We start from the raw sequence: 26,142 nt of genomic DNA on the forward strand, positions 1-26,142 counted from the left end.
AAATAGTAACTGAGAGTTTCCCCCAGATTAATGTCAGACCACAGATCCAGGTCTCAGAAAAGCCTGAGTAGGATATATGCCCAATATACTACACCTAGAGATATCATATTCAAAGAAGAAACCATGCAGAAGAAAATGGAGTGGAATATTAAATATTTGAAGGGAAAAAACCCCATCAACCTAGAATTCTGTACTCTGTAAAATTATCCTTCAAAAGTGAAAGAGAAAAGTGAAAGCTTTTCTCAAGTCAAACAAAAGTTGAAGAAATTTGTTGTCAGTAGAGCTGCCTTGTGAGGAAAGTTAAAAAGTTCTTCAGGAGTGCCAGTCTGGCTCAGTTGGGAGCACACAACCCTTTTTTGTTTGTTTGTTTGTTTTAAGTTTATTTTACTTATTTTGAGAGAGAGAAAAGAAAACATGGGAGAGGGAGAGAGAGAGAATTACTATGTGGGGCTCAAACTCACAAACTGTGAGATCATTACCTGAGCCAAAATCAAGAGACATACCTTTAACTGGCTAAGCCACTCAGGTGCCCCTCTAGCTTACTTTATTGTAAGAATACAGTATGTAATATGTTTGACGTACAAAATATAGACATAATCCATGAAAAAAGTAATTAATAAACTGTAGACTTCATTAAAATTTGAAGCTTCTGCTCTTTGGCACGTACTGTTGAGAGAATGAGAAGACAAGCCACAAACTGGGAGAAAAGATTTGCAAAACACACATCTAGTAAAGTGCTGTTATCCAAGATATACAAAGAACTCTTAAAAGTCAATAATAAAACAAACAACCTGATTTTTTTAAATGGGCAAAAGACCAGGGTGCAGGGTGGCTCAGTCAACTAAGTGTCCAACTCTTGATTTCAGCGCAAGTCATGATCTCACAGTTAGTGAGACAGAGACAGCCTGTGTCTGGCTCTGTGCTGGCAGTGCGGAGCCTGCTTGGGATTCTCTCTCTCCCTTTCTCTCTGCCTCTCCCCAGCTCATGCTCTCTCTCTCTCAAAAATAAATAAGTAAATATAAAAAAAAAATCTTTTTTAATGGGCAGATGACCTTAACCTCCCCAAAGAAGATACATAAGTGGCAAGCATATAAAAAAAATGCTCAACATCTATGTCATCAGGGAATTGAAAATTAAAACAACAATGAAATAACACTACTCATGTATCAAAATGGCTAAAATCCAAAACACTAGCAACACCTAATGCTGGTAAGGCAACATTAAGTCTCATTCATTGCTGGTTGGAATGCAAAATGGTAGAACCACTTAGGAAAACAGTTTGGCAGTTTCTTACAAAACTAAACATACTCCTACCATACAATCCAGCAATGGCACTCCTTGGTATTTAACGCAAAGGAGTTAAAAACTTATGTTTGCACAAAACCCTCACTATATTGATAGCAGCTTTATTCATAATTGTAAAATTGGGAAGGAACCAAGACGTCCTTTAGTAAGTAAATGAATAAATAGACTGTGATACATCCAGACAGTGGAATTTTATTCGGCATTGAAGAAGAAATAATCTAGGGCCCCTTGGTGGCTCGGTCAGTTAAGCATCTGACTTCGACTCAGGTCATGACCTTACAGTTCCTGAGTTCGAGCCCAACATCAGGCTCTGCATTTAGAGCTCGGAGCCTAGAGCCTGCTTCAGATTCTATCTTTCTCTCTCTCTCTGCCCTTCCCCACTCGCACTCTGTCTCTTTCTGTATCTCAAAAATAAATAAATGTTTAAAAAAAATTTTAAGAGGGACGCCTGGGTGGCTTAGTCGGTTAAGCGTCCGACTTTCGCTTAGGTCATGATCTCGTGGTTCATGGGTTCGAGCCCCGCGTCGGGCTCTGTGCTGACTGCCAGCTCAGAGCCTGGAGCCTGTTTCAGAGTCTGTGTCTCCCTCTCTCTCTGACCCTCCCCTGCTCACACTGTCTCTCTCTCTCTCTCCTAGAAATAAATAAAACATTTAAAAAAAATTTTTTTAAGAAAAAGAAATATGCTATCTAACCACAAAAATGCATGGAGGAAACCTAAGTGCATATTACTATGCAAAGGAAGCCAATTTGAAAAGGCTACATACTGTCTGATTCCAACTACAAAGACATTCTGGAAGGGGCACAACTACTGAGAGAGTAACAATGATTAAGGAAGGGAGAGGGAGGCATGAATAGGCAGAGCACAGAGGATTGTTCGGCCATGAAACTACAATGGTGGATACATGTCATTATACATCTGTCGAAACCCAAAGAATGTGCCACATCAAGAATGAACTCTTAACTAAATTATGAATTGGGGTGGTAGTGATGTGTCAACATAGGTTCACCACTATAACAAATGTACCATTCTGGCAGGGGACGTTGACAAAGGGGGCGGCCTGGGGGTGGGGGAAAGGGCAGAGGGTATATAAGAAATCACTGTATGTTCTGTTCCGTTTTGCTGTGAATCTAAAACTGCTCTAAAAACCAAATCTTATTAATTAAAAACAGAAGAGTGGTAGACAATAGTGTTAACCTCAGAGAGTTATCCTGGGGTGTATGGTTTAATACATATAAAACTTTTAGAAAAATACCTGACACATAGGAAGTACCGTCTAAGAGTTTCCTATTCTATTATGTACCCAGGTAGAATCTCTGAAGACTGAAGTCTCAAGAAAACAATTATATCACCTTTTCTTTAAAACTAAGAGAAAATCATCTCAATTTTACAATTTTACTTGAAACATTTCTCCGGCAGCCAACTATTCTGTTTTATCAAATAAACACCCTAACACTTGTCCATCTACAGGAATGCTAAATACTGTGACTTGAACACACCTAATAGCAACCCAAAATTTCAAATGAGCCACTTTTATGTTTGAAAAAATTGAATATTTAATGAGTTACTGAAGTTTGTAGGATGGTCAGTTTCTCAGTACACTGGATGGCTTATTTAAAATTCATCCCCCGAAAGGTCTGGCAGCCCCAACTTTGCTGCTTAATTTTTCAAAACATACCCTTCCTCAAAGGTCACTTTATAGTTAACCACTGTAAGGTAAATAAGCATTTAAATGGATGTTAATGATTGTTTTCAACCTCTCCAAAAGAAATCCATTGTCAAACAGGGATTACTTATAAATTCTGTCTCTAATTAGGATTCCTTTTTTACAATTTTGCCGGTAGTAATTCATGTAGATAGGATCTTAAAAAGCAAAATTGGGCATTGGAGATTACCTGATGACAACTAAGGGAATTTTTTTCAATTATCTAGTGATAAGGATGAGGTTGTTGTTTTCCCTTGAACGGCCAGTACAATCCATCTCTTCCTTCCCCAAACAGACAGACTGATAAACAACAAAAAAGTGAGAGAAAGAAAATAGAGCCAGAAGAAGAAAGAGATTGTACAAAGAGAAGAAAATTAAAAGGCTTTGTCAGAGGCCAAGAAACTCATTATCACCTTTTGAATCCATCACAATTTAGGAACCAAAACTAACAAAGCAAAGTTCCCCTGATTTGTCTATGAAGGGGTAGACTTTTCAATCCAGGTGTTTTTCACTGCTGAAAATTAAAACAAAAAGAGTAAGTTAATAACGCGTTAGTAAAAAGTAAAATGTGCCAAGTAACCCATCTGCTCCAAAAAGAGGAACCTCAATGGAGTATTATAAATCTTGCTGGTGTATTTGCAGACAGCCATGACATCCTCAAAATACCATCCGTAGCAGATGTGCCACATCCACTCTCCGGGGCTACCTCATGGTGGGGACCATGCATTGAGGAATGCTGTCTAAAGGTCACTGGTTTAAATGCCATGGCAGCGCCGAACCAGGGATAACAGATGCATGTGGTTTTGAAACAAGATTGCTTCCCTTAAGCCAATGTAGCAATTCCTCATCTCCGTCAAACATTAGCTGTCTCTCGCCAATTCCCATTTTGCAGGGCGCCCAGTGGCACCGTCCGATGGGATCCACACCGCATACAGTATTTGTTGATAGGTAGGATTGATCCCAAGCAAAGTCAGCAAATCTTGCCAACACCTTCCGTCCCTCCGCAGCCCTGCATCCCAGTTTCTCCTAGCATCCTGTTCCCATTCTCTCCCATCCTTTTGACTGCTCCCCAGGAATTTGCATGAGGTCTTCTTGTTTTTCAAACTGATAATTAGCACATCCAGTAAACCAATCCTTCCTATTTACGAAGGTGAAAAAGCTAAGAGGCTCCCAGGGATCTCCCCTTTCCTTCCAAGGAACAATTGTATATTAACCGCTGTTCATCCAAGACTTTTTTTCTTTTTCTGCCTAAGACTCTCACGGCAGACACACACAAAAAAGAATATATTTATTTTCATTATAAAAGCAGAATGTAAATTGACTTGGAGGAAAAAACAGAGCAGCATGTTGACAGTTTTTACCTCTCTGATAGGCCTTGGAACAATGAAAAAACTGTGTGTCTCTGTGTGTGTGTCTTAAGCATTATCTATCTTTTCTATCATAATTGTGTATTATTGAGTCTAATTAGTGATAAGTAAGATACTATTTATACATTACAAAAATTTATAAATTACAGAAATGAAATTCCCCATAATTTTATTCATTAACCATGAATAAAGGGGTATATTTTTGGCCCATACTTTTTCCATGAACATTTTGAAAGTTATTAAAATCATTCTATGCATAAAATTTAGTAATATTTTGGGGCACCTGGCTGGCTCAGTCAGAAGAGCATATGACTCTTGATCTCAGGGTCATGAGTTTGAGCCCCATGTTAAGTGTAGAGATTACTCAAATTAAAAAAACTTAAAAATAAAATTAAGTGCTATTTTAAAATCAACTAACAGGACCTGACTGGCTCAGTCAAAAGATTATGTGACTCTTGGTCTCAGAGTCATGAGTTCAAGCCCTACATTGGGTGTACAGATTACTAAAAACATAATAATAAACTTAAAATAAAATAATGTTATAACAAAAGCTTTCTCATTATTAACAATTCACAATAAATATTTCTTTTGGCTACACGGTACTCAAGAATAGGTATACATCATAATTTGTTTCCCCTTTCTCCCACTAGTGAATATCTACATTATTTCTAGATTGACTTCTGGTTAAAGATGGTGGAAAAAATATACACATCATCTATGAGGCCTTCTGAAACTAAATGGCAGTAAAAGGATGTTTTGCTTGCTTGGGCATAAACTGCCAAGGATGAAGAGAACAAGGGAGTGGAAAAGAACAACAGTGATATTTTGGAAGTTGAGGGGCAGACAGGTGATAACTGGCTTAGCTGACCAGGGAGAGCGGAAGCTAAAGCCAGTGATACAGACACCTAAGATACAATTCAACTTAAATTTCAGAACCCACAAAAGGCACAGGGCCTAATAGCACTGGTGCTTGGAAAAGTAGTGACGAAGGAGCTAAAAACTCTTTGTACCTGCCAGGCCAGGGTGACAGTGTTTCCCCACTCTGGCAAAAGACTGGGGGTTTCTCTTCTTCAGAGGCTAAAATAAAGGATCTGCAGTCTGGAAGACAGCAGCACAGCTGGGGAGTACTGTTACTATCCTGAAAATAGGAAGATGAGTGAAAATTTACAAACAGAATGCTGAGGCACCCTGCGGTAAACCTCCTTTGCTCACACTGCGCCCAGAGCCCTGGAGGCCAGTCTGATTCCCTCAAGGCAGAACTATGGCATAATCTGTGGTGGGGGAACAGATCAGTCCAAGTCCAAGGACCCAAAGACAAATTGACGTCAGGGATTTTGCAAGGTGAGAGCCCAGTGAGATCCTGCACCCTACACTGAGGGTCCCAGTGGATACACCCCTCCTCCCTAAAGCACAGACTTCTCAGGAGGCTTTTACTGTACCTCTCAAGCATGAGCAGACAGCTAACAATCAGCAAACTCAGAGACCAGAGAAGAGTCGTAACTAAAGAACCAAAAGTTTTAAGGAACATTCAGGAAATTTAAAAGTTATTTCCGAGACAAAAGAAGGGAAGGATGGGCAAGGAATGCTCCATGATGGAAGTGAATATTGGCATGGTCTCTGACAGAGCATCTTACCCTCCTGGGCTGCGAGGGGGGGGGAGGGGGTGTGTGAGGGGGAGGAGGGGGTCGGGAAGGAGGAGGGGAGGAGGGAAGAGCAAGAAAAGTGCTCTTAGAAATTAAAATTTTAATAGCACAACTGGAAAACCCCACAGAAGAGTTGGGAGATAAATTGAAGAGACTTCCAGAAAAGTACAAAAGGGGAAAAGCAAAGAAGTAATCCAAGAAACAAGTAATTCAGCCCTAGAAAGGGGGAAAGGGAGGCCTCAGGATGATGGAGAAGAGAAAATTCCAGACAACAGTTATGCAGCAAGTCTAGTGACCAAGTGCGATGGAACAGCTCAGAAGCTCTGTGAAAGATTAATTCAAGAAGACTTGTAGAATACCTGATGTTTGTTTCAGTGCATGCGGAGGAAACTACACATCTGAGGTATTTTGAGGATTGAGTAGTATGCTAGGTACATAAAAATTAAGCAAATTTTTAAGAAGAAAAAATGTGCAGAAAGTATAATACACCGTAGTGATTTGTTAGGGCTGCTATTGCCAAGCACCACAGACGGAGTGGCTTCAACAGCAGAAATTTATTTCTTCACAGTTTCAGAAGCTACAAGTCCAAGATCAAGGTGTTGATAGGGCTGATAGGGTTTCTTCTGCGGCTTTTGACTTGTAGGTGGTTGTCTTCCCCCTGTGTCTTCAGATGTTTTTCCCTCTGTGTCTGTGTGTGTCCTAATCTCCTCTTCTTTTAAAGATATCAGTCAGGCATATTGGATTAGGGCCCACTCATATGACTTCATTTTATTTTAATTACCTCTTTAAAAAGACCCTGCCTCCCAAACCAGTCACATTCTGGGCTCCTGGGGGCTAGGACTGCCACACAGGAATTTGTGGAGGGAGAAGCGCACAACCGAGCCCATAACACACAATGAGCTGTGAATGCTGTTTCCTGGTCATAAGAATATAGTCACAAAAAGCAAGTTCTGAAAATTTAATCAAATTTACAATGCAACTATATCAGGAGAATGGAAAAACTAATGGAACAGACCAGAAATGTGTGTGTGTGGGTGTGTGTGTATGTGTGTGTGTGTGAGCGAGATCAACAGACAGACAAAAACAGAGACAGAGACAGGGATAGAGACAGAGACAGAGAGACAATGAGGAGGAAGAGGGAATGAAGATGAAGTGGGAAAAATCGAAAGGTTCATCTTTCCTAAAGACAAAGACTAAACTATTAACAAATAGCAATATTTGTTATTTAGAAGTAGTATTAAAACGTGGCTACCTGCAGAACAGAAAACTATTGCATCACTGGGCCAGGGAGGGATTCCTCTTTTTCCTCGCCAGCCTTGCAGAACCACTTGATATTTTAAAACTGTGTGCAGGTATAACTTTGATAAAAATCAAAAGTGACGGATCAGGGGCGCCTGGGTAGCTCAGTCGGTTAAGCATTCAACTTCTACTCAGGTCATGATTTCACGGTTCCTGGGTTCGAGTCCTGTGTCGGGCTCTGTGCTGACAGCTCAGAGCTTGGAGCCTGCTTTGGATTCTGTCTCCCTCTCTCTCTCCCCCTCCCCTGCTGAGGCTCTGTCTCTCTCTCGCTTAAAAATAAACAAACATTAAAAAAAAATGTGTTAAGTGACTAATCAAAATACTAATATATAGTCTTGTGATAATTACCTTTATGCAACAAGTATTTTTGCTATTTCAGATTATTCCATTTCTGGGTCTAAGATTTCACACATTTTTTAATGTTCTTGATACCCATTTGCAAATAGCTGCTGAAGAAATCAGCACCACTTTACACTCACAGGTAGGCACTTGAGGGTGCAAATAACTGACCTCTTTAAATCCTATCATTGTTTGAATGGCTTTATTGAAATGAACATACAATAAACTATATATATATATAAACTATATATATAAACTATATATATAAACTATATATATATAAACTNGTTAAAAAATTTTATAAAAAATAAAGTGTTTAATTTGATAATTTTTTGCATATATTTATCCTAAATACATACATTTGTCATAAATGTATATATAATGGAACTATCACGACCATCAAAATAGAGAAAACATCCATCACCTCAAAAGTCTCCTCTTACCCCTTTATAGTCAGTCCACCCTGNCTCCCACTTTTTTGCATTTGCTAGAATTTTATTTAAATAAGATATCCTTATAAAATATGTACTGATATATGTGTATGGATCTATTTTTGCATTCTCTGTGTTGTTCCATTGATCTAATTGCTGATCTTCATGCCAATACCACACTGTTTTAACTACTGTAGCTTTATAGTAAGTTTTGCAGTTAGTGTATGGCCTCCAACTTCCTTTTTTCAAAGTTTTTTCTTCCTTTTTGCCACTCTAGGCCATTTGCCTTTTGTAAAAATTTATTTATTTATTTTGAGAGAGGGAGCATGAGCACAAGTTGGGGAGGGGCAGAGAGTGACAGAGAGAAAGACTCTCAAACAGGTTCTTCGCTGTCAGTGTAGAGCCCAATGCGGGCTTGAAGTCACAAACCATGAGATCATAACCTGAGCTGAAATCAAGAACTGGACACTGAACCAACTAAGCCACCAAGCACCCTGGTCCTTTGCCTTTCCATAATGAGTTTTAGAAAGAGTTTGTTCATTTCTATTAAACCTACTGGATTTTGACTGAGACTGCATTGACTCTATACATCACTGGAGATTTGACATCTTAACAATCTCTCTTCTTTTCTTTATCAATATTATGCAATTCACACTGTAAACATTTTGCACACTTTGTCAGATTTGTCCATAGATATTTCTTTTTTTTTCCTGGTGTTATAAATGGTATTTATTCTTACTTCACTTACCAACTGTCTATTGTTAGGTCATAGAAATACCATTGATTTTTGTGTGTTGATCTATCCTGTAATGTCGCTAAACTTGCCTATTAGTTTTAGTGAATTTTGTAGTCTATATGATTTTCTAGACTATTGTGTCATCTACAAAAAAGACAGGTATGTTTCTTCTTTTCATCTGGATGCATTCTTTTTCTTGTTTTATTACACTGGCTAAAAGTTCCAGTACAATTTTGAATAGAAGACATGAGTACGGACATCCTTGCCTTCTTCCTGATCTTCCGTAAAAACATTTAATCTTTTACCATTAAAGATTATGTGAGCTTTAGGTTTTTGGTAAATGCCTTTTACTGAATTGAGAAAGTTCCTGTCTATTTCTAGTTTGTTGAGAATTGTGATTAGAAATGGATATTGGATTTTGTCAAATGCTTCTTTTTTTTTTATCTAATGAGATATCACAAGGTTTTGCATTTAAACTATTAATATGATGAATTGCATGTATTGATTTTTTTAAATTATGGTAAAATACGTATAAAATAAAATTAACCAGGGTGGCTGACTGGCTCAGTCAGTTGAGCATCTGACTCTTGATTTCAGCTCAGGTCATGATTTCACGGTTTGTGAGTTTGAGCTCCTCCCTCCCCCCCCATTGGGCTCTCCGCTGACAATCCGGAGCCTGCTTGAGGATTCATTCTCTCTCTCTCTCTCTCTCTGTTCCTCAAAACTCATGCTCTCTCTTGCTCTCTCTAAAAATAAATTAATAAACAAAAAATGTTTTTAATTACCATTTTTGGTGTACAATTCAGTGGCATTAAATACATTCACAATATTGCACAACCATCACCACTATCTAGTTCCAAATATTTTCATCACTTTGAACAAAAATCCCATAACCATTAAATAGTCACTGCTTATTCACTCTTCCAGCCTTTTGAAACTACTAATCTGTTTTCTGTCTTTATGGATTTGCCTATTCTGAATATTTCTTTTTTTTTTTTTCTTAAAGTTTATTTACTTTGGGGGAGAGAGAGGGAGAGAGAGAGAGTGAGCAGGGGAGGGACTAAGGGGGGAGGGGGAGAGAGAGAGAAAGAGAGAATCTCAAGCAGGCTCCGCACTACCAGCATGGAGCCCAGTGCAAGGCTGAAACTAAGAAAGCATGAGATCATGATCTGAGCCAAAACCAAGAGTCAGACACTTAATTGACTGAAATACCCAGGCACCCCATATTCTGGATATTTCTTATAAACTGAATCATACAATGTGGCCTTTGTATCAGGCTTGAGGTCCATCCATGTTGTAGCATGAATCAGTATTTCATTCCCTTTTATGGCTGAATAACCATAATATGGTTATACTACATTGTTTACTCATTCATCTATTCATGGACATTTGGGATGTTTTATCTTTTGGCTATTATGAATAGAGCTACTACAAATATTAGTGTACAAGTTTTTGTTTGAACATCTGTCTTTAATTCTTTTTGGTATTTACCTAGGAGTACAATTGCTGGGTCATATTCTAATTCCATGTTTAGGATTCCTTTTTGAGGAAGCACAAAATTATATTCCATGCAACTATACCATTTTACATTCCCACCAACAGTGTATGAGTGTTCCAATTTCTCCTTTTTTTTTTTTTTTTGCCAACACCTGTTATTTTCCATTATTAAAATTACCATCCTAGTAGATATTTAGTGGTATCTCATTATGGCTTGAATTTGCATTTCCTTAATGACTACTGATGTTGATTATCTTTTCATGCACTTATTGGCCATTTGTTTGTCTCTTTGAAGATATATCTATTTAAGTCCTTCACCCATGTTTTTTATTTAAAAAAATTTTTTTAATGTTTACTTATTTTTGAGAGAGAGAGAGAGAGAAAGACAGAGCACAAGTGGAGGAGGGGCAAAGAGAGAGGGAGACAGAATCTGAAGCAGGCTCTAGGCTCTGAGCTGTCAACACAGAACCCAATGGAAGCTTGAACCCACAAACCTTAAGATCATGACCTGAGCTGAAGTTGGACACTTAACTGACTGAGCCACCCAGGCACCCCACTTTTGCCCACTTTTAAAATTAAGTTGTTTGGGAGGCACCTGTGTGGCTCAGTCGGTTAAGTGTCTGACTTTGGCTCAGGTCATGACTTTGTGGGTCATGAGTTTAAGCCCCACATCAGGCTCTGTGCTAACAGCTCAGAGCATGGAGCCTACTTCAGATTCTGTGTCTCCCTCTCTCTCTCTGCCCCTCCCCCACTCATGCTCTGTCTCTGTCTTTCAAAAATAAATAAATGTTTAAAAATTTTAAGAAAAAATACAGTTAGGTTGTTTGGGACACCTCGGTGGCTCAGTTGGTTGAGCGTCTGACATCGGCTCAGGTCATGATCTCCCGATTCACGAGTTTGAACCTTGCTTCAGATTCTGTATCTTCCTGCACTGGCACTCTTTCTCTCTCTCTCAAAAATAAATAAACATTTTTTAAAAATTAGGTTGTTTTTATTGTTGAGTGCTGTAAGAGTTCTTTATATATTCTGGATACCAGACCCTCAGATATATGACTTACAAGCATCTTTTCTCCCTCTTTGGGTTGTCTTTTTACTCTATTGATAGTGTCTTTTGATGCACAAAAGTTTTTAATTTTGATGATGTCCAATTTTTCTCATCACTTGTGCTTTCAGTGTCATATTTAAGAAACCAATGCCAAATCCAAAATAATGAAAATTTGCCCCTATGTTTTCCTCTAAGAATTTCATAGTTGTAACTCTTAAATTCAGGCTTTTGACCTATTTTGAGCTAACTTTTCTATGTGGTGTGAGGTAAGAATCCAGTTTCATTCTTTTGCATGTGGCTATTGAGTTGTCTTGCGTTGACTGATTTTTGAATGTTAACCCAACTTTGTGTTCCCAGGATAAGCCCATTGTGTCATCATGTCATCATGGTCCTTTTTATATGTCATTGGATTTGATTTGCTAATATTTGGTTAAGAATATTTGTATTGCATTCATGAGAAAATTTTTCTGTAGTTTTCTTGTAGTGTCTTTGCTGTCGTTGGTGTTAGAGTAATACTATCCTCATAGAAAGAATTAGGAGGTATTTTCTCCTCCTTAATTTTCTAAAAGTGTTTGTGTAAAATTGTTATAATTTTTTATTAGATATTTAATTGAATTAACCAGTGCAACTGTCTGGATATGGAGTTTGCTTTGCGGGAAAAATTTTAACTATGAATTCAATTTCTTTAATAGATATAAGGCTATTTAGGTCATTAATTTCTTCTTACCTGACCCTTGATATTTTGTCTTTCAAGGAATTTGTCTATTTCATCTGGGTTATCCAATTTATTTGTATAAAGTAGTTCATAATATTCCTTTAATATAATTTTAATAGCTATAGACTCTGTAGTAATGGCACCTCTCTCATTTCTGATATTGGTAATGTGTGTCTGTTTTTTTCCTCATTAGTCTGGCTAGAAGATTATTATTTTATCAATTTTTTAAAAGAAACAAGCTTTGACTTCACTGATATTTCTCTATTTTCTGTTTTCTATTTCATTGGTTTTTGCTTGTCTTTTTCATTCACTTTATTCTGTTTACCATAGATTGCATTTGCTCTTCTATTTTTTAGTTTCTTAAAGTAGCGATTAAACATTGAATTAAGACCTTTACTTTTTGTATTATTGGTGTCCAATGCTATAAATGTCCCTTAAGTACTGTTTTATCTACATCCCACAAATTCTGATTATTACGTTTTCATTTTCATTCAGCTCAAAATAAACACTTCCTAATCTCTTTTTTTTCTTTAACCCATAGTTTATGGGTTATCTAGCTCACAAATATTTGGGTACTTGGTAAATATCATTTAGTTATTGGTTTTTATTTAATTCCATTGTGACCAGACTCTATACTTCATGTCTTGAATCCTGTAAAATTCATTGAGATTTGTCTTGTGGCCCAAAATACTATCTCTCTTGCCAAATAATCTGTGTGAACTTGAAATAAAATGTATATTCTGCTATTTTAAGTGGAGTATTTTGTAAATGCCAACTAGGTCAGGTTAGTTTTTGAAATTTCTCTATAAATTTCCAATTTTCTATGTATACACTCTATCAATTATTGAGAAAGTGATGTTGAAACCTCTGACTATAATTGTGAATTTATCTATTTCTTCCTATTGTTCTATCAATTTTGCTTCATGTATTTTGAAGATCTCTTATTAGGTACATACACATTTAAGATTGTTATGTCCTCCTGATGAATTGGCTCCTTTATCATTAGGAAACATCCCTCTTTCTCCCTGGTATTATTTTTTCTTATGAAATCTACCTCGTCTGATATTAAGATAGCCAATTGAACTTCCTTTTCTTTTTAAGTAAGCTCTGCACCCAACATGGGAGTCAAACTCATGACCCCAAGATCAAGAGTCACATGCTCTATCAGCTGAGCCAGCCAGGCACTGCTGAACTTTCTTTCATTAGTGTTAGCATGATGTATCCTTTTTCATTCTTTCAGTTTTAAATTATTTATGTCTTTATAATTAAAGTGGTTTTGTGGGCATCTGGGTGGCTCAGTCAGTTAAGCATCCAATTCTTGATTTCAGCTCAGGTCATGATCTCACCATTCATGAATTTGAGTCCCACTATGGTGATAGTGTGAAACATGCTTGGGATTCTTTCTCCCTCTCTTTCTGTCCCTCTCCTGCGCTCTCGCTCTCTCTCTCAAATATAAATAAATAAGCCATTTTTTTAAAGTGGTTTTTAGAGGCACCTGGGTGGCTCAGTCAGTTAAGTGTCTGACTCTTGATTTCCACTTAGGTCATGGTCTCACCATTCCTGAGTTTCAGCCCCACAGCAGGTGCTTGCAATTCTCTCTCTCTCCCTCTCTCTCTACCCATCCTTCACTTGCACTCTCTCTTTTAAAAATAAATAAATGTTTTTTAAAAACTGGTTTTTATGGGCAGCATATAGTTAGGTCTTGCTTCTTAATCGAATCTCACAACCTCCTTTTGATTGGGATACTTAGACCATTTACATTTAATTTAATTGTTGATGTGTTTGGGTTTAATTCTGCCAGCTTGTATTTGGTATTTGTTATCTCTTCTTTGTCCTATATTTCATTTTCTTCTCCCTTCCTTTGGATTATCTTTTTATGGTTCCATTTTATTCCCTTTGATATCTCATTAGTTATAACTTTCCATTGTATCTTATTAGCTATAACTTTCTATTGTCTTTTTAGTAGCTGCTATAGAGATTATAATGTATATTTTATTTAATTTATTACAATATACCTTCAATTGAAATGAGATCATTTCATATATAAGAACCTTAAAATAATATGCTTCCATTCCTCTACTACCCACATTTGTGCTATTGTTATCAAACATTTTATTTCTACATGTATTAAAAATCCATAATATATTATTATTTTTGCTTTAAAGAGTTATCTTTAACACGATTTAAATAAAAGGGAAAAAATTCCTATTTGTTCACAAAGTTATGCTTTCCAGTGTTCTTCATTCCTTTGTGTAGATCCAAATTGCCAGCTTGCATCATTTTCCTTTCCCTTAAAAGACTTCTTTTAACCTGTCTTACAGTGCATGTGTGGTCATGATGACAGCTTACAGCTTTCGTATATCAAGAGTCATTATTTTGTCTTTATTTTAAAAAGAAGATTTTTAGGGGCACCTGGGTGGCTCAGTCGGTTAAGCATCTGACTTCAGCTGAGGTCATGATCTCACGGTTGCTGAGTTCAAGCCCCACATCAGGTTCTGCGCTGACAGCTTAGAGCCTGAAGCCTGCTTCAGACTCTCTCTCACTCTCACTCTCTCTCTCTCTCTCTCTCTGCCTTTCCTCCACTCACACTCTGTCTATCTCTCAAAAATAAACATTTTTTAAAAATTAAAAAGTAAATTAATAATTAAAAGATTTTATTTTTCCCAAAGAGGAACAAATATACTCCAGCTATGGGTAGGTTTCTTGCCGCATGCATTCAATGTTGGTAAATGCTCTTTTGGGACCCTGTGAGGATCTCTGGATCTCTGTGTGCAGCTCTCTCTTCTGCCACACTCTGCCTGGCAAACTCCCACTGCACTGCCCTCCTGGGACTCCCAGCAATGTCTCGTCAGGGCAGGGAGACTGCTAGCACCGCACAGTGCCCCTCCCTGTGCTGCAGCCTGGATGCTTTCTCTGATCAGTCAACACAGGCAATCACTGAACTTGTTTGTTTCCCACGTCTCCGTGATCACTGTCTTCAGTGTCTGATGTCAAGTATCTTGAAAACTCTTGTTTCATGTATTTTTCCAGTTTGTTGTTTCAGAGAGAAGAGTAAATTCGGTCATTCTTTCAACTCCATCTTGGTCGAAAGCAGAAATCATCCATAAAGACTTTATTTGGCCTTACGTGGGGTTAGCCCTGTTATTGAGCACTACTCTCTGGCTTGAAAGGTCATGGAATGTATGGGAATGTACTGAAGCTCTGGTGAAAAAAAATATTCCAGTCAAGAGATCCAATTTGAAAGTAACTTTACCTATCCATCTTTAAAATGTGGGTGTTGGAGGGGGTGCCTGGGTGGCTCAGTGGGTTCAGCTCAGGTCATGATCTCACAATTCGTGGGTTCAAGCCCGGCTGTGGGCTCTGTGCTGACAGCTTGGAGCCTGGAGCCTGCTTCAGACTTAGTGTCTCCCTTTCTCCCTCTGTCCCTCCTTGACTTGTGCTCTTGCTCTCTCTCGCTCTCTCTCTCAAAAATAAATAAATGGGGGCGCCTGGGTGGCTTAGTCAGTTAAGCATCCGACTTTTGCTTGGGTCATGATCTCGCGGTTCGTGGGTTCGAGCCCCGCGTCGGGCTCTGTGCTGACTGCCAGCTCAGAGCCTGGAGCCTGTTTCAGTCTGTCACTCCCTCTCTCTCTGACCCTTCCCTGCTCACGCTGTCTCTCTCTCTCCTAGAAATAAATAAAACATTAAAAAAATTTTTTTTAAATAAGTGAACATTTAAAAAAATAAAATGTGGGAGTTGGATACAATTAACATCAATAACTTTTTAGGTGTAAGTTCTCTGACTCAACATCCCAGCAGTGTCTCCTCAAATTTAGAGTCACATCATACATAGACAGAGACTCTTTGTTGAGGTCTAGGCCTAATCTCCTAGATCTTGCTTCCTGCTTACTATCATATTTCCCAGGTGGCTGTGTTGCCGTCTTAATCTCTAGTTCAGAACCAAGAGAAGTGTGGATAAGTGTGCGATACAGGTTTTGGCTCCCTGCCCCTGTTGCAACTCAGCTACCTTTTATAGGGGTAAATATTTATGCTATATCTTGGAACAATTGTGAAGCGATCATCTCTAGTGTCTACAACTGAAAATGTTAAGGAGGAATAGAGGCTTTGATATTATATATGCTTGTTTATTTATTAACACTGTCAAATTGACAAATTGACATCTGTCTTTAGTGGTTGCATAGAGAGAAGCTACTGGTCTTATAGCACTTTCCTGGAAAGAGAATTCCAAAATGTTATTTTTCTGGTGTGTATATATTTAAATTGTTTTTAAGATTGTATTTTTTTAAATGTTTTTATTTATTTCTGAGAGAGAGAGAGACAGCATGAGCAGGGGAGTGTCAGAGAGAGAGAGAGAGACACAGAATCGGAAACAGGCTCCAGACTTTGAGCTAGCTGTCAGCACAGAGCCTGACGCAGGGCTCGAACCCATAAAGTGTGAGATCATGACCTGAGCTGAAGTCAGATGCTTAACTGACTGAACCACCCAGGCGCCCCTAAGATTGTATTTTTAAGTAACCTCACATCCAATGTGGGGCTCAAACGTGCTTCACTGACTGAGCCAGCCAGGTACCCCTTAATATTTTTATCTTTGTAAACTACTTCTTTTTTTTTCTCCCTGCCCCTCCCCCACTTTGTAAACTACTTCTTAACTGGCTGGGATCCTTATCTAGAGGGCATCCACGTGAGAGTCAGGGTTACTGCAAGGGCTATTTGCCTTCGGCATCCAGGGGATTAGAGGAGAAAACTTTTCCTAGAATAAGTGAGTCGGAAATCACTTTGTGACCTCTTTCCTTCCCTCATCAACTCCCCATGGCTACCTTCTAGTCCTTTATTAAATCGGTGAAGCTGGGTAACAGTGAATGTCCTGAGCAGGATCTGTGTGTTTGGAGGTGCATGTATGCAAAGGGAAAGCCAAGATCTTTCCATTTATATTTCATTTTATGGTACGGAAATGGGAGCAGATGGCTATTTTGATGATATGCATAAAGTCTCTTGTCTTTCTTATCTTCATTTGGTCTAGCCGTCTCCTTCTCTCCTCGCACACCTTTTGTACATTATGAAATAATACTCAGACCCCCAGGGACACACTTAATGCTACAGGGAAAAAATGCTGGCATCGAAATGTGCCTGTGAATGACACCTGCCATTTCAGCAGGTCTGTGAAAGCAGATAGGGTCACAGGTGTTGGAGGAAAGCACCTTCAAGCTATTATGAAAGCTGCTCCCCATTTCTAGAAGCAAATGCTTCAGTGAACAGGAATAATCAGACTCTTGTTTTTTCACTAAAATTACCTCTATTTCCAAAATACTCTAAGTTGTTTTTTTTTTAATTTTTTTTAATGTTTATTTATTTTTGAGACAGAGAAACAGAGCATGAACAGAGGAGGGGCAGAAAGAGAGGGAGACACAGAATCTGAAACAGACTCCAGGCTCTGAGCTGTCAGCACAGAATCCGATGCGGGGCTCAAACCCACAAACAGTGAGATCATGGCCTGAGCTGAAGTCAGATGCTTAACTGACTGAGCCACCCAGGTGCCCCCCAAAATATTCTAAGTTTTAAAATTTTTCCTTGCTTCACACATTAAAGCTCATCGCTTCATAACTGGATGTAACAAGCATACGCAAAGGTAGCATTGTTTTTTTAGCATAAAGTCAACTACTATAAAAGATCCCTTTAACTGTAAATGACTTAAATACATAAACAGTGGGGTTTGTAGTGAGTTGTGCCTTTTCAACTAAGCAGAGTTTTTTAAAAGTTTATTTAATTATCTTGAGAGAGAGAGTGTGCCCACATGCATGAGTACAGGAGGGACAGAGAGAGGGGGAAAGAGAGAGAATCCCAAGCAGGCTCCATACTATCAGCACAGAGCCCGAGGTGGAACTTGAACTCACAAAGCATGAGATCATGACCTGAGCTGAAGTCAGAGGCTTAGCCAACTAAACCACCCACATGCCCCTCAACTAAGCAGGGTGTTACAGCATGAAGCCAACATTGAGACATCTTCTGACAGCCAGTCCAGGACCACAAGCTTAGAAAGACTGTTGGCGGTCAAAAACAGCCCTCCTTTGCCAACCTGGAAACTTTGGATCAATTCCCACTGTTCACAGCTTCTTTGGAGTATTACATAGCCTAGGACCCACCCTTGATATTACATTTGGCAAATCACTTGTTTTCCTTGCCAAGTTAACAATACCATGACCTAGCCAAATAGCACTTACAATACACCGGAGTTTGAAAGGTCTGGCATTCATGCATTTCAAATTTTAAAAGCCTAAAACTTGGCATGATTCCTGATGTGTCCCGTACATTTTTTCCTCCATTCCTTCTTTCCTTTTTTCTTCTCTTCCCTACCTCCATCTTTCTCCCTTCCTCTCTTCCTTCCTTTCTTCTGTCTTTCTGTTATCTCTCCCTCCTTGTTTTTCTTTCTTCCTTTTCACGTTTTTACAGATAATGTAGTTTGTAAAAGAAAAATGATCCTCCACCTCACAATCTTGTGGCCGCCATTTGACCCCAAAATAAGACAATAAAAACAAATCATGGGTGAGCCCTCTGAGGCTTTCGTTAGTTACCTGGGGTCAACAGTCAAGGAGTGACCAAATGCTCTGGTTGCTGGGGTGCAGGACGTTGGAGGATGTTTTGTTGAGACTCCTAACCAAGGTTCTTATAGTGACAGCCCATCAGGGATACTAGCACCTGCCCAGCTGGTACTGAAAGGAAGCTGGCAACATGCCAGGTCCTCTCGGAAGCTAGCTAGCCAATGATCACAAGCCCACTGTCAATACTGTCAGTTTCTTCCCTTTAATTGGTAAATGCATTACAATACTTGGAACAGAGGGAATCTTTATGTAGAAAACTTATTCTGTGTTCCTTTGCTGAAAGAGATCTTTAGGTAAAAGAATGGACATAGCGGATTTTGAAAAAACAATGGATGCTTGTTTTGAGGTAGTTTTTTTTTTTAACGTAGTCTTAAAGATACATATTTTTTTAATGTTTATTTATTTTTGAGAGAGAGACAGAGCAGGAGAGGGGCAGAGAGGGAGACACAGAATCCAAAGCAGGCTCTGGGCTCTGAGCTGACAGCACAGAGCCTGATGTGGGGCTCAAACTCATGAACCATGAGATCATGACCTGAGCTGAAGTCTGACACTTAACTGAGCCACTCAGACACCCCGTGAGGTAGCTTTAAAATCTGTCAATAGGACGGTGCTAGTGGGAGGGTCCCTTCCCACTGAATTCGTGACAGGGGATTGCATTCCGCCTAGGTTCCTCCATGCGCTGTTCTAACTGGGAAGCTGATCTGACAAGAGTGAATCTCGTTTTTAGCCAGTTTTAATTCTTGATCTCAATCTCCTCTCACTCCCACACCTTTCTTTTGATCTATCTTTTATATAAGGAGACGTCTTGGGTTTTTACATCAGCTAAAGGGTGCCATTTCACAAAATACCCAGATGGTTGCACTTTTGAAAAGTAGCATTTTCAGATCCCACATCTATTCAGCCTTGACAGCGGGCTTAGTGAAGAATGTCTAAAGCCTCCCACAAAGTACAAACAGCACAGAACTAGTGTTTCTCCCTTTGAAACTAGAGTTAGCCCTGGAGAGCAACCATTACGTGAATGAGAGGGATGAAGACGATAAGCAGAGGCTAGTGGATTCAGTAACAGAATGACTGAGCTCGTCTCCTCGAGATAAGTTTATGGCTTAGGTCTCAGTTGAACACCTCGCAAGTCCTAAAGATACTGACTGCACTTAGGTTTTGTTGTTTTGTTGTGTTTGTTTTGTTTATTTTGCTCATGACTTAACTTTATTTAAATGCAGCCCCATCATTTACCATCTATGTGTTGATTTGTAACCCGCTGTACAGGAAAGTCGCCGTGAGAGGGTGGGCGGCAGACAGTCTTCCTCTTACACATATAAACGTGCTTCATAGAAAGTGCACAGAACAACAGCAGAGTGAATGCGGCCAAGTGGCTTCCCTCTTGCTGTTCAAAACAGAGTATTGTGCCCCATACTGGTTGATCCAGTCTTTGGTTTCATGGTTTTCTGCTCCTTAGGCCAGAGTATTGGCCAGTCCTATACCAAAGTTCTAATGATTATACATTGTGCCTTCAGGGCGTGAAGTACTAGGAAGCTTCAAGACTGGGCATTGTAGGTTGGGAAATGACAAGCCCTTGGGGTCAGCTTATGGGTTTATACCATCTACCAGCAACTGATCTATTCTTGTTTTTTTTAAATGTTTACTTACTTATTTTTGAAAGCGATAGAGAGCAAGCAGGGGAGGGGCAGAGAGAGAGAGGGAGAGAATCCCAAACAGGCTCCAGGCTGTCAGTGCAGAGCCCGATTCGGGGGCTCAAACCCACAAACTTCGAGATCCAGACCTGAGTGGAAACAGAAGTGGATGTTCAAACCACTGAGCCACTCATTTTTAAAAATACAGAAATTCATCCAACGACCCCTTTTGTGTTCCTATCAAAATTCTAAACCAGCAATAACAACTTCATTGTGTTTTCACTCAGAAGGAACTTTGCACTTGAAAGACATGAAACGTTTCACAGGGCAGAACATTCTTTGAAAGCTCTGGGTGGAAGAAAGCACTTGCTTAAGGAACTTAATTGAGAGAAACAGGGCGGCTGGGACAGGGCTGCCTGAGTTCAAAGGCACCGCTTTTAATCCCAAACCTTTTTAATTTTCCTTAACTTTTATTTCTTTCTGGGTGACTAAACTGCAAACTTCTACTCATCTGCTGCCAAGTCATTTTTCTTAAGAAGGTGGATACTTTACAGGATTCAGAGCCAGGAGCCCTCTGTCAAGAATGCTGGTGGTACGGCTTTGTGTAGGTAAAAACAGAGGCACCAGAGAGGTCACTGTGTTTTGTGTGTGGAACAGACTGTCTCTGGCAAGTTTGCTGTGAATGAAAAAAAAAAAATAATAAGGCACTTCTTTAAGTCTGGAAAATGTAATGCCTCTAGCAATACGTGATCTTGGAGAGCAAAGCCCAGTGTTTTCATAGTTGAGATTTGGTGTTAGTAGAACAGCCAGAATGTCATCTGTTGCAAGGAGAGGCATCCAATTCACACATCTGCGTCTGCAAAGAAAGCTGAGCTTCAGGAGATGACATTTAACATGGGGGGGGGGGGGGGGAGGATGACAAGAAGAATGCAGAAAAGGCCTAATGCAGCCCAGACATAAGTGGCTTTTGTAAGAATCACGTTAGCAAAATGGTTCTTGTGCTCCAACACAACACATCTGTAGCGTGGCTTTCAGACTTTCACACTATGTGATTCTTTGTTTTGTTTAATGGCTCCCTCGAGAGTTAAAGAACTTACAAAATGACCAGGTAAAATACCTTCAACAGAAGTAATTTCTTGAAAACAGCAAACGATGAGATAGGCCAGCTTTTTTTTTTTTTTTTGACTAGTCTATCTTCCTAAGACGAATGGCCAGAATCACACTATATTTGATTTATGTTGATCATCCTGACAACTAACACAGATCGATAGTGCAGCCACCTTTTGTTCTTAAGCTTTATCTTCTAGGGGAAAAACTGGATTTGCTGTGATGAAAAACAGTATGGTAGATCCTCAAAAGATTAAAAATAGAATTACTCCATGATACAGTAATTTCTCTTCTGGGTTTATACCCAAAAGAATGGAAAACGCAGTCCCAAAGAGATATTTGTACACTTATGTCCAAAGAAGCATTCTTCAGAATAGATAAAAGGTGGAAGCAACCCAAGCATCCATCTACAAATGAATGGATAAACAAACAGAAATGCAGAAAACGGAGTATCATTCAGCCTTAAAAAGGAAGGAAATTCTGGCATAGGCTACAGCCTAAAAGAAGCTTAAAGACATTTTGCTAGGTGCAGGGCACCTGGGGCTCAGTCAGTTTGGCGTCCAACTGTTGGTTTAGGCTCAGGTCATGATCTCATGGTTCCTGATTTCAAGCCCCACCTCAGGCTCTGTGCTGACAGCTGCTTGGAATTCTCTCTCTAACCCTCTCTCTGCCCCTGCCCCCCCCCCACTCTCTCTCTCAAAAATAAACTTAAAAAAAAAAAAAAAAAGAAATCCATGCTAGGTGAAATAAGCCAGTCATAAGGGACAAATACACTATGATTCCACTTACAGGAGAGACCCAGAGAAGTCAAATTCCATACAGACAGAGAATGGTTGACATAGGCTAGGAGGAAGGGGACAATGGGGAGCTATTTAATAGGTACAGAGTTCACCTGAGAAAAATGAAAACATTCTGGAGACAGATGATGGTAACAGCTGTATAACAATGTGAATGTACTAAATGCCACTGAACCATACACTTAAAAATGGTGAAAGTAGTAAATGTTATGTATATTTTTTCACAATAAGAAATAAAAATACTAGATCAAGTCACCTTAATAAAAGAGTACTGAGGCACCTGAGTGGCTCAATTGGTTAAGCATCTGACTTTGGCTCAGGTCGTGATCTCACAGTTTGTGAGTTCGAGCCCCACATTGGGCTCTGTGCCACTGGCATGAAGCCTCTCCCTGCTCTCTCTCTCATGAATAAATAAACTTTTTTTTTTTAAGTCCAGAGTAGGTAATAGGCACATGACGCTGCCTTCAGTAGACTTACATTCTCTGTCATCGTTGCCTGCCTGCTATAGGAGCCAATGAAGGTTTTTGTATGTGTTTTAAATTACTTCAGGCCCACACCTCCCCTTACCCCTTGTCTGAGAAAGAATTCGCTGCTCCTCTGTTCTTCTCTACCCCTCCCACCTTTTTTTTTTTAATTTTTTTTTTTAATGTTTTACTTATTTCTAGGAGAGAGAGAGACAGCATGAGCAGGGGAGGGTCAGAGAGAGAGGGAGTCCACCCCTCCCACCTTCCATATGCCCTCACCTTCATTGACCCAGTCAACGGTTGATGTACAGAGAGCTATGTGGTTGAGAAACACCGATGACATGAATATCCTTATAAAATGCTCAGACTGAGTCTGTGAACAAGTTGTCTTTTATCGTCTTGGTACAAGGACTGTGGGAAGGGAAATTAGAGGTGCACAAGAAAATGGTACCAGAGAACTCTAGAACTGTGAGCTAATTTTGCTCCAAAGGCTTTGTGCCAAATGATAACAATGACATTTTCGATCAAGAGACAGGCGAATGAATCCTTACCAGGAAAAGGAGCTGTAATTTTAAGAAGAACCTAATGACATTTTAGTTTGCTTTCAGGAAGTCTAACTTTGGGAGCGCTGTCCCTAGAAAAACATGTGGTTATGCGGGATTCACAATAGGCTTGCACCAGGTTGGCTCCTTTTGTTTCCCCAATTTCTAAACAAATTATGCAGACTCAGATATAATTGAATTGTTTCCTTGCCCTTCAACAACCTGAATATCAGAATTCAAGCCACCTCAGATCTGTGGAGGAAGTCGGTCGGTGGACATTTAACTGGCTTTGATAGCTACACACGTTGCTTCTAACATTTCTCTAGAGATGCTTTACTATTGTACTGAACAAAAATGAGAGACTTCTGATACGAATATATGTGCTATGGCAACCGATGTGCTTGCGTCAAAGACCTACCTCCCAGACTGAGAGGGTGGGACCCCCTCTCGTCACACCTACAAAGAAAAGTAGAAATGCTTTTGCTTCGAGAAATAGCCTTGAACTCAATCTCGTTCTCCATTCCTCCAAGCTTCCGCAGGTTCACTCGATCCAACAGCGTGACGACAGCCGTACAGGCCGACCTGGACTTCCACGATAATCTGGAAAACTCTCTGGAGTCTATAGAGGACAATTCGTGCCCCGGCCCAATGGCCAGACAGTTCTCCCGGGACGCCAGCACCTCCACCGTCAGCATCCAGGGCTCAGGAAACCACTACCACGCCTGTGCGGCCGACGATGACTTTGATGCGGATTTTGACCCTTCGATTCTGCCTCCCCCGGATCCCTGGATTGACTCGATCACCGAAGACCCCCTGGAGGCCGTCCAGAGGTCAGTGTGCCACCGGGACGGCCACTGGTTTCTGAAGCTTCTCCAGGCCGAGCGGGACCGCATGGAAGGGTGGTGCCAGCAGATGGAGCGAGAAGAGCGGGAAAACAACCTGCCGGAAGACAGTAAGTAAACGCGCGCTGCGCACTCGCGCTTCCGGCGCTCGCTCGGGCCGGGCGGACGCGGGGACGCGGCGTCTTTACCCCCGGCGGCCCCTTCCGGGCCNGGGACACTGGACAAGTCCAGCTGAGCGTCAGACGCCCCCGCGCTGCACCAGAAGAGGCAAATCGCTGGGCGGACGTAACACCTTCGCCGGCTCTAGCCCCGCGCCCTCTAGCTCTAGATTGTTCTCTGAAAAGTACCAAGCTCAGCCAGCGTCGGGGTCCAGGGGGGGCGGGGGCGTGACGGGGCTCAAGTTCCTACAACCGTTCCTCTTTCCCAAGGGGATGCTGAAATGGGTGCCGATGCTCAGGGAATTAGCAGGAATTCTGACGAGTGTCCAGGGCCACCGGTGCAGGTGCACTGGGCATTTATAATCGTACAGTGTTATTACTTTCCTTAACGTATGATAGGAAAACAAGGTCAATAACGCATAGGCCTGTAGGGACCATGCTTATTAACATTCATAAGCCTATTTAGCATGCCTTTCTCTCCTAGTTTTTAGGGAGGCATACCCTCAGCCACCAAGTTAATTAACACAAATTTCAACTTAACGGGTTAAAATAATTTATGAATAAATAAATAACGGATGCCGTTCACACCGTTATTTTCAAACTTGGCCTTTTAACACAACAGTAATTCCTATTAAAAAATGACAACAAGGGGCGCCTGAGTGGCTCAGTCCCTAGAGCATGGGACTCTTGATCTCAGGGTCTTGAGTTCAAGCCCCTCGTTGGGCATAGAACTTACTTCAAAAAAAAAAAAGAAGGAAACAATTGACAACGAATTGACCAGGTGACCTCAATTCTAAGGCATGTTTTCCACCTTTTTAACAATTCTGAAATTGGGATATAGTTTGTAATCAGTGTGTATTTCAATGTTGTGTGTTTCTTTTCCTCTGGAAAAAAAACAATTATCAAATGAATGGTGGATCCTCCAACGGATGAAATTTTTGAATCAAAATGTAGACATTTAGTGGTAGGCATTTAAGCCTATCTCCATTTTTGCATGGGAAGCACCTAGAAGAGTATTGTCATGATGTGGCTTTTTAGACCTATTTTTTAAATCATGTAACTTTTTCTCATAAAAAATATAAAACATGCACAAAAGTAGAGAGTTTAATACAATGTACCCATCACCCATTGCAACTGCCAGTGTCATTTTCTTATCTTCTCCCATTGGTCATTTTTGCTGGATTATCTTAAAGTCCAGGGGCAGCCTGGGTGGCTCGGTGGGTTAAGCGCCTGACTTCGCCCAGGTCATGATCTCATACTTTGTGAGTTCGAGCTCCGTGTCAGGCTCTGTGCTGACAGCTCAAAGCCTGAACCTGCTTTAGATCCTGTGTCTCCCTCTCTCTCTGCCCCTCACCTGCTCACGCTCTGTCTCTCTCTCTCAAAAATAAATAAACATTAAAGAAAGTCCAAAGCCTCGTGGCACATTACTATGTATCCACTGATAAGGGTTTTTTGTTTTTTTTACATAATCATCATACATTCTCACCACTAATAAAAATATCAATAACTTCTTTATAATTAAACCTTGAGCCTACATTTAATCATGGTAAATAGACTCACTAAGTGAACCAAACTTGTGTCACGAGGCAGTGAGTTTTCCATCAAGGAAGTACCTTTTATGAAAACTGAGTCTGGAAAAGAAGAATTAGCAGGCTGTGGGATTTCCTCACTGTGTCTTGCTCTCAGCTCTTCTCTGCACTCATTCCTCCTGCCCGAATCCTATCAACTGGCTGACTAGCTTATTTGTTGCCCTGATGAGCAGGTTAGAAACCCCATAAGTAGGTTTTTGAAACAGTCCTCATGTTATAAGTCCAAACAACTTAGCAGTGGGAAAGTAATCTCCTTGACACTTGCCTCTAACAGGTGATGCCACTCCGGACTCAGCTGAATGTTGACCCACAAGCAGAATTAGCCTTTTGCCTTGG

General features: G+C 40.1%; 1 protein-coding gene across 5 annotated transcripts in view; it reads left to right on the forward strand.

The window, feature by feature from the left end:
* Window positions 1–26,142, forward strand: part of DLGAP1 (DLG associated protein 1) — a 324,532-nt gene that overhangs the window by 277,656 nt on the left and 20,734 nt on the right. For all 5 annotated transcript variants that reach the window (XM_077778153.1, XM_077778154.1, XM_077778156.1 and 2 more), the window contains one exon: window positions 23,748–24,169. In XM_077778153.1, coding sequence (XP_077634279.1) covers window positions 23,748–24,169 — 422 coding nt within the window. The remainder of the gene's footprint in view (window positions 1–23,747; window positions 24,170–26,142) is intronic.

Source organism: Crocuta crocuta, unplaced genomic scaffold, assembly GCF_008692635.1.
Source record: "Crocuta crocuta isolate KB4526 unplaced genomic scaffold, BGI_CrCroc_1.0 scaffold26, whole genome shotgun sequence".
Lineage (NCBI taxonomy): Eukaryota > Metazoa > Chordata > Mammalia > Carnivora > Hyaenidae > Crocuta > Crocuta crocuta.